The sequence below is a fragment of the Fragaria vesca genome, linkage group LG7, assembly GCF_000184155.1.
Source record: "Fragaria vesca subsp. vesca linkage group LG7, FraVesHawaii_1.0, whole genome shotgun sequence".
NCBI lineage: Eukaryota > Viridiplantae > Streptophyta > Magnoliopsida > Rosales > Rosaceae > Fragaria > Fragaria vesca.
In genome coordinates this window covers 7551564-7560738 of record NC_020497.1, presented here as the reverse complement: position 1 = coordinate 7560738, position 9175 = coordinate 7551564, and the positions used below count along the sequence as shown (strand labels likewise).

At 37.6% G+C, this 9175-nt stretch overlaps 2 protein-coding genes across 2 annotated transcripts; both read right to left on the bottom strand.

Annotated features, from left to right (window-relative positions):
- Nucleotides 1-347: 347 nt before the first annotated feature.
- LOC101309192 (probable plastid-lipid-associated protein 11, chloroplastic-like) lies at nt 348-4014 on the bottom strand. Its single transcript, XM_004306919.1, has 3 exons — nt 3508-4014; nt 3215-3280; nt 348-677 (listed from the first exon to the last, which is right to left on the bottom strand). Exons 1-3 carry the CDS (start codon nt 3975-3977, stop codon nt 578-580), a joined length of 636 nt encoding a protein of 211 aa, XP_004306967.1. The 5' UTR covers nt 3978-4014; the 3' UTR covers nt 348-577.
- A 2061-nt stretch (nt 4015-6075) lies between these two features.
- Nucleotides 6076-6666, bottom strand: LOC101309403 (putative ribonuclease H protein At1g65750-like). The gene has a single exon (XM_004308434.1). It carries the CDS (start codon nt 6664-6666, stop codon nt 6076-6078), a length of 591 nt encoding a protein of 196 aa, XP_004308482.1.
- Nucleotides 6667-9175: the final 2509 nt, after the last annotated feature.

Here is a 9175-nt window from a genome sequence, read left to right as displayed (position 1 = left end):
TTTCTGTATACTTTAAGTTATACATAACACAAATAGGAGGTGGTTGAAAGGGATATGGATCCATGATTTTCATGTTCAAACAGTTTTTTGTCTTCAGAGTTTTCTCCTTCTGATACTTGGATATGTTTCTAGCTGCATTTCTAACTTTATTTGATCAAATAACTATGCTTCCAAAGCAACATGAGTTCCCACTTCTATCAAGTATAAATGACTCTAGCTTAGCCATGTCAAGAAAGAATTCACAGAAAATGGTAGAATGTTTGACAAGAGATTAATTAACAAAAGAACACATGCTGGTTTGTCAGAGTGAAAACAGGCATAGCTAATGAATCTTACCCATGTGTTCTCAATAGCACGTGCGTATATGTACGTATATACAAACAAGTATTAAGCAACATCTGCTTTGATGAACCACACTATATTGCACAAGTTACAAACCAGAGCTGTGCAAATAGATCAGAAGACTAGATATTATGGGATCGTATAACAGAGATCACCAAATAATTAGCTTTGAGTAAGCGAACTCACATCTTGCCCGAGTAATAGGCTATGCAGCCAGTGGAAAACTTTATTCTCTTCATTCTGTCCAAGCATAGGGAGCACGGTCTACAACCAAATAGTCTTCTCTGATATCCTTCACAACCCGAATCTCATCATCAAGGTATACAGTTTCAAACCTATAGTAAATCAAGATTCCATTGAGACCGTATAGAATTTTTTTAAAAAAAAATCGAAATAAAGAATTATCTACCCTAATAGCAGCATATCACAAGACAGAAAAAGAGGATCAGCATGTGTATGCTGAATACTGCTGCACATGTGATTGAGAGGGAAACAGGACAATCACAAACGAGGAACAAGATTTCCAGTCTAAACGTGCATTACTAACATATATGTGAGAAAATGAGAATACATCCCAAAAACCAGTTCTCTAACTGAAGAACCTTCTGTCCAAATTTTGAAGAAAACAACGTAGTCAATCTGCACATAAAAAGTAATCTCAAACAAGCATCTTCGCTTGCTAAGAATAACCACCCAAAAGAGAGGCATACAGCAGGAAGCTGTCAGTATTTGAGGACTTTGGTGGTTGGGCATGGTTTTATTTCTAATTGGTTGTACTTAATTTCCTCTTATGATGAACTTAATCTCCTGTTATGAGGCTGTTAAGTTAGACGCCTTATACCCCGGTTCAACTATATGTCTATATACATAAGAATACCTTATAACCTTGCATCTTTCTATTTACCCACTGAGATTTCAAAAAGCAGCACCAGGGATTGGCAATACTATCTACCAACACATGATGAATATATTTGGGCATTTACAAATACGATGTTTTGATTCAAGGTGTCATTTAATCATTTTGAGGCTTCATTACTACTCTGGCTTTCCCCTCAACATAATTGGAGGCAATTTTGTTTATAGCTGAACTCCATAAAATAATCACAGAACTCAAACCAAGGGATTTGAAAATTTTCAGATAAAGAAAATAAATAGTTTTGGAAGTGCAGCTCCTAAATAGCAAAAGGGCATTCACTTAGTGTGGCATTAAGAAGGCTCTAAGCCAGGTTCCAGCACTTTTCACAGATGTTGCCTAGGGAACAAGCAGCCCATTTCAGAACATGGATGCACACAGAATTCCTCTTACACTATCTCCAGTTGAAAAAGAAGCCCACATCTTTTAACAAAGGAGCTCCAAGTCGCACCATCAAACTCATGAATGAGAACTAAAAGAAGTAATCAAAGGGGTATGACTCTGAAATGTGCACTCACATTAATTGATATCCCACCAACAGAAGTTTAAAACTTCCTCATCTTCATTCTTTCCAAGTATAGGGAGCACGGTCCACAACCAAATAGTCTCCTCTGATATCCTTTGCAACTCAAATCTCATCATCAAGGTATACAGACTCAAACCTATAAAAACAAGATCCCCTTGATAGCATCCAAGCTAAAACAAAGACAGAAATGAGGCAGCTCCTGCCCTTATATCAAAACTCAAAAAAAAAAAAAAAAAAAAAGAAGAGGAAGACAATGCATGCAGGCCCAAGTGTGTGAGGCTTGTTTATACAATGTTGAGAGGGTAAGAGCGTAACAAAAATCAGTAGGAAGATTCATATAAATCAGAATGTCGTCAAAGTAAATTGGAAAATCCATCTCAAAACCAGTTACTTAACATATGACGCTTCCATTCGATCTTAAATTATCAAAAGATAAACATCTTCAACCACAGCGCACACAAAAAATTGAAAAACTAGCACCATAGCTCCTAAGAATAATTATCCAAAAATAACTTGCAACACCACAAACATGCTCAACATAATCATAAAATGGACGAACCAAAATTAAATATCATAAAACGGAATTTTAATGATCCCCATTCCCTGGCGTTTGAAGGTAAAACAAACTGAGCATAAGATGAGATGATAGCAGTTTAGGATTACTTTAGCAAGAGTCTAGGATGAGATGGGTAAAAGTACATGAATCCAATGCCTATGGCAGCATAAACTTGAACTATAAAATGAAAATGTTTTTGCCAAATATTAAGAAAATCCCTCCAATTGTGTCGAGGAAATGACTCAGTTGTTCTTAAGTCCGGAAACAAAACATTTGATATGTATGAAATGTATTCTTGATATGCAGGCATATAATATTGCCTATCAAAAGTGTTTCTTTACTATCTCTTATGGGGATTTAAAAAGGTATAAAAGCAGCAGTTTACTTTGAGAAGTAATTACAAATGATTTGGAAAAAGGCTGAAGTAAAAATTAGAAGTAGCTAGTAAGGGGTAAAGAGGGTGAAGCCATTCGAGCTCTATGGCCTATTATTCCCATCTGTTATTCCGTTTCCATTTTTAACATAATGTAGTAAAAGTACCAGAGAGCAACAATATCTCTATCGCACAATATTTGACAATGTTACTGAAGTCAGGATTACAATAAAAAAGCACAAGCAACACTTAAGCGAAATTTTCTACACATCATAAACTAGTCGTGAGCAAAAACAAATGTTTGCAATATCATAAACCTTGTTCAAAATATCTAAAACAAGATAAACAGACATAAAAATCACTGACATAATAACCTTAACCATTGAGATTCGAGAACTAGCTGAACATGAATTCATGAGTGTGTTCTAGTCTAACATTTCTTCTAACTATACAGGGCAGCAATCAGTTATTATCAGCTAATTTCGCAAGACATAAAGCACTTACCACCCCTGCCCGAACGGCGGCAACGGAAACTCCCAGCTCTTCCCTCGTAAAACCGCACTCGTAAACCTAAAACAACAACCAACATCACATATCCATTTAGAAAACCATATGCATTACTAAAGAGCCAAACCGAAGTTCCGAAATTTCCAAATTTTGCTTCTCTTCAAAACTACACTATATGAAACTTCATGTCCTCAATACCAAAATAGTCAGCATTATAAATAAAAATTCCAATTCCAATTGCACACAACAAATTCAGACTTAGACTGAAAATTTCATCAATTCGAGTGTACCTGAAATTCACTCTCTGCGGCGAAGCGACTTCAATACTGGAGCGGACGAAGAAAACACCGTCGGGAGGGAAAGTGATGACGTTGTTGAGGACCTTCCGGTCAACATCGATGACCTGCAGAACATCGCCGGCGCGCGTGCCGAACACGGACGCGTTCTGGATGATAAACAGCTGCTCCTTCTCCGTCGTCCACAGCAGCCGCCACGTGGCGGAGAGGTCGCTACCGGTGGTGACGGTGCCCTTGCCGAGATCGGCCAAGGCGTCGATGGCGGTGATGATGGAGGCGCGCCTGGCTGGGTCAGCCTGCGTCTTGAGGCCGCGGTCCTGGTCGGCGATGAGGGCGAGGAGGTCTTGCTTGGCGAGGCGGGATTGGGCTGTGACGGAGGAGCAGGTGATTTTAGCGGCGCGTGAAGAAGAGGAGGAGGAGGAGGGTTTGGAGGGGATGGCGCGGAAGGGGAGACACGTGGCCATGTGTGAGGGAGTGAGGGGTGTATTGAAAGCTTTGAAGTTCTTCTCCTACTGGATAATTGGCGGTTGAAAATCAAAGTTTGAAAGGTTGAAGATGATTTATAAGGATGAGAAATTAAATATGGGCTTTTTGCCAAAGGCCAATGGAATACGACTTGGGCACGACTTGGGCTCCAATACAAGGCTGGCCTTTTTTTTTAACAGTTTTTTTTTTTTTTTTTGGTAGAATAAAAACTTTCATTGATGATTGATTAGATAGATACATCAAAGTCAAGTGCATCGGACAACCATTATGGTCTGTCTTTATATCACATGAGAAGAATTTCAAGACATAAGTACGAGAGACTTAAGAAAGACAATCCAAAACCCAAGATTGAAAGCCAGGAACAAAAGCGCACATGCGCCTGTAACATTGTTGAAAAAGCATGAAACAAATATTATACATACTTATATCAAAACCATAAACTTGAGTCAAAAAGATAAAAGGGCTGAATAGTTCTTGTAAAATATGAAAACTAAACCAAAGGCCTAACTTTGAAGGGATCATGACTAAATGGATATATGATAACTAGACAGTAGTGCAGGGATGCACTTTATCACGAGCATTGCTATCATCTTCCGGCATACATATGTAAATTATCAATTGGAATGCTCCAAAAATGGCAATGCCGCCGTTGCAAGCTAAAATGCCGAAGTCCAGTTTCCCAACAAGTGCATAGGAAATCCAACAACAATTATTTAGGACGTGGGCCACAAAGAGTGAGAGTTTCATATATTGCTGCACACGGTTCATTTGAGTGACATCCATCACCCCGCATAATGGAGAGCAATACGCCGTGATATGTGCATTCATAAGAGAAATTGAGAACAAACACATAACACCAACTACGACAGCCCTCCAAAATCGATCCATCACCACAGTTGCAGCTACCACAGCCCCAAAAAAAATAAGTTCACATATAAAGTATGTGGCAACCCTCTTTCTTCCGTTTGCTGCGGCATAATAGAAGTATATGAGAAGATATATGAGTTGTATGAATAGCCCGAATCCATTGCTAGTGACGACTAAAATGTTGTTTGGAGTAACTAATGGCAATCCATAGTAACACCAAAATAAACAATGCAACATGTTTATTAGGTAGGGTGATAGATCGAAAGCTTCCGCATCCTTTTTTCTCCATAACTGAATAAACGTAGGAATACGGGAAAGGAAAATTACGCCAGAGATGATGTTTCCAACCACACCTATCACAAACCTAGCATCTGTATGCACCATCGTTGCAAAGAGAATGACAAGTAAAACATATATCGGACTGATTCATGTATCAATTATTGAATGAATGACAAATAATATACATGATCTCACTATTTATAGAACACCTTTTATCATAGTGGGGCATAAAAAGGTCTCAAATTGAGTTCACCTTGGAGAAGAATATATAAAACCAGTTGAGTTCAACTTGCAAATCCTTCTTGGTCTAGAAGGGACATTTAGAGAAGAAATAAAAATTATTTATGTATATGTAATTATGTATATATATCTCTACTTTTATTCGAAATTTATAAATTATTCAATTAATTATATTGCGTTTTTAGAAAAATAGAAGACGGATCTGTAACATTATTAAAAAATCATATGAAAGAGTCAAATCAATGCTGCTCAATTACGATTGACTACATAACCAGATTTTATATATACATGTTAGATGAAAACCATAAACTTGATTCAAAAAGATAAAAAAAAACTGAATAGTTTGTGAGAGGTCGTAAGTTCGACTCACAATAAAAGATTAAAAAAAAACTTAGCGTAAAAAAAGGCCTAAGTCTTTGGAGGGATCATGACTAAATGGATATATGATTACTAGATATTAGTGCAGGGATGCACTTTATCACGAGCCTTGCTATCATCTTTTGGCAAAGTTGTGTACATTATCAATTAGATTGTTCCAAAAATGGCAAGGAGGCCGTTGATAATCAAAATGCCGAAGTCCAGTTTCCCAATAAGTGCATAGGACATCCAACAACAATTATTTAGGATGTAGGCCACAAAGAGTGAGAGTTTCTTTTTTCTTTTTCTTTTTTGATAGGAAAGAAAATATAATTATATAGAGGTGTTTCTAACGCATCCAATGTTCACAACATAAAAAATAAGGGCTGAAGACACCTCTGGGGGAACACACTCCTCCCACAGGTTCATATTATCAACCATGTGACCAAGATTGGCCAAAGCATTAGCCACGAAATTGGCTTCCCTAAAGACATACTTGAATTTAACAAACTCAAAGGAACTACTCAAAGCCTTAATATCTTGAACAAGCTTGAGTAGCTTCCAAGGAGGACTCGAAACTCCATTCACAACATCAATCACCAGCTTAGAATCGCCTTCAACTTCAATTTTGGAGAGGCCTTGATTCTTCGCGTAGATGAGGCTGTTGCGTAAGGCAATCGCTTCCGCAACTGGAACAGTGGTGGTGCCAAGGTTGAAGCATGCTGCAGCGAGAGATTTTCCGGTTTCTGTTCTTATAATGAAACCTCCAGCTGCAGAGTTACTTCGAACTGAGCCATTAAAATTAATTTTGACTCTGTCATGAGATGGCGGAAACAATCTAATATCCATTTTGTTTCCTTGCGGCATTGGATGAGCATTAGTTAAGCAAGAAGTATTTTGAAGATGGCTAGTCACTGCAGCCATTGTGGCTCTAATGCTTGGGGTTTTGCCCCTAAATATCATTTCATTCCTTGCTTTCCAAATCTGCCAACAAGACAAAATCAGCTTTTTAAAAATGTTAGCATCAAAATGGTTATCTAAAAGCCAGTCATGTAACACCATAGAGAAACCAGCTTCCCAGCAGATAGGAGGTTTAAGATTCATTCTCTCCCAAACCTCCTTGGTAAACCTGCAATAACCGAAAAGGTGATCAAGTGTTTCATTATCCTCATTACAAAAAACACAAGAATTGTCCTGTATTACTCCAAATCGTGACAAACCGTCCATAGTTTTCAGTCTACCCCTTAATAATAACCAACCAAAGAATTTTATTTTTGGTTGGAGGTTCGAAGACCGGAGCTTCTTAATCAGCCTAATACGGCTGTGTTCATGAGTATCTTGGAGTTGCATCCAAGTTGTTGATTTAACTGTGAACTTGCCATGAGGAGCAGGGCCCCAGATAAAGTTATCTTCCAGAGTGAGAGTTTCATATATTTCACTGTGTTAGTTAGAGTGACATCTACCACCGCCAAGAAAGGAGAGCAATACGCTATGATATATGCATACGTACAAGCACTTGAGAGAAAACACATATCACCGACTAGGACAGCCCTGTTTCCTCGATCCATCGCCACAGTTGCAGCTACCACAGCCCCTAAAAAAATAAGCTCACATACAAAGTATGCGGCAACCCTCTTTCTTCCGTTTGTTGCGGCATAATAGAAGTATACGATAAGATATACGAGCATTATTAGTGACGACTAAAATGTTGTTTGGAGTAACTAATGGCAATCCATAGTAACACCAAAACAACAATTCAACATGTTTATTAGGTAAGGTGCTAGATCGAAAGCTTCCGCATCCTTTTTTCTCCGTAACTGAATAAACGTAGGAATACGGGAAAGGAAAATCGCACCAGAGATGATGTTTCCAACCACACCTATCACAAACCTAGCATTTGTGTGCACCATCGTTGCAAAGAGAATGATAAGCAAAACATATATCGGACTGAATTCTATATCGATTAGTGAATGAATGACAAATTGCAGCTAATCTCACTATTTATATTTTGTAGAGAGCGTCTTTTACCCTAATTGGGCATAGAAAGGGGTCTCCAATTGAGTTCACCTTCGAGAAGAATATGTAAAACCAGATTAAGTTCAACTTGCAAATCCTACTTCGTCTACGAGGGACTTTTAGAGAAGAAATAAAAATTATTTATATATATGTAATTATGTGTGTGTATATATATATATCTACTTTTATTCAGAATTTATAAATTCTTCAAAATTAATTATGTTGCGTTTTTGAAAAAATAGAAGACAGATCGTAACATTATTGAGAAAATATATGAAAGAGTCAAATCAATACTGCTCAATTACTATTGACTGCATAAGCAGATTATATATATACATGCTAGATGAAAACCACATACTTGATTCAAAAAGATAAAAGAGCTGAATAGTTTGTCTCTCATTGTAAGTGAGAGGTCGTGAGTTCGACTCACAGTATTATATCATATTATTATGTATTTGATATAAAAATAAAAAATAAAATAAAAATCTAGGTGTAAAGTAAGTTAAAGGCCCAAGTCTTTGAAATGAACATGACTAAATGAATATATGATAACTAGATATTAGTGCAGGATGCACTTTATCACGAGCATTGCTATCATCTTTTGGCAAAGTTGTGTACATTATCAATAGGATTGTTCCAACAATGGCAAGGAGGCCGTTGATAATCAAAATGCCGCCGAAGTCCAGTTTCCCAATAAGTGCATAGGATTAATGGTGGAGGAAGAAAAATATTTCTTTGAGGGCAAAATTATTAAACCAAACGCAGAGAAAGCGATTGATCTTGGGTTTGAGGTATATCTTAAAATAAACAAAAAAACTGGTATTTGGGGGAAAGGCTAGTACGCCACGGTAACGGTAACGGGAAGGCTTTGATAGTTTTTTTTCGATACAAGAGGCTTTAATAGTTGGGCTTCTCAATACAATATTAGGTTAGAGTAGAGTAGAGTAGAGTATATAAGCTTCTTGTTATTTTTTATGGGACTGTTAGTCTTTTCACACAGCTAAACTTAAATTTGTCTAACGAGGACACAACTCTTCCTGGGCTATTATTTGTTAAAATTCAATAGGGACACGGGCCCTCACTGGTAATTAGTTCCCTCCGCCGGTGCGTTAGGATATCCAACAACAATTATTTAGGAGGTAGGCCACAAAGAGTGAGAATTTCATATATTTCACTGTGTTAGTTAGAGTGACATCTACCACCGCCAAGAAAGGAGAGCAAAACGCTATGATATATGCATACGTAAAAGCACTCGAGAGAAAACACATATCACCAACTAGGACAGCCCTCTTTCCTCGATCTCAGTGTTAATCCTCGATCTCAGTCTTTTAACCTAGTTGGGCATAAAAAGGTCTCCAATCGAGTTCACCTTGGAGAAGAATATGTAAAACCAGATTGAGTTCAACTTGCAAATCCT

Bases quoted from the DNA above. Each gene is read 5' to 3' on its own strand.
- LOC101309192 (XM_004306919.1), bottom strand. From the start codon at position 3,977: ATGGCCACGTGTCTCCCCTTCCGCGCCATCCCCTCCAAACCCTCCTCC. The intron at 3,281-3,507 runs GTACACTCGAAT...TTGTTGTTTTAG, and splicing joins CCGCAGAGAGTGAATTTCAG to GTTTACGAGTGCGGTTTTAC. The intron at 678-3,214 runs GTAAGTGCTTTA...GATTTACTATAG, and splicing joins CCGCCGTTCGGGCAGGGGTG to GTTTGAAACTGTATACCTTG.
- LOC101309403 (XM_004308434.1), bottom strand. From the start codon at position 6,666: ATGGCTGCAGTGACTAGCCATCTTCAAAATACTTCTTGCTTAACTAAT.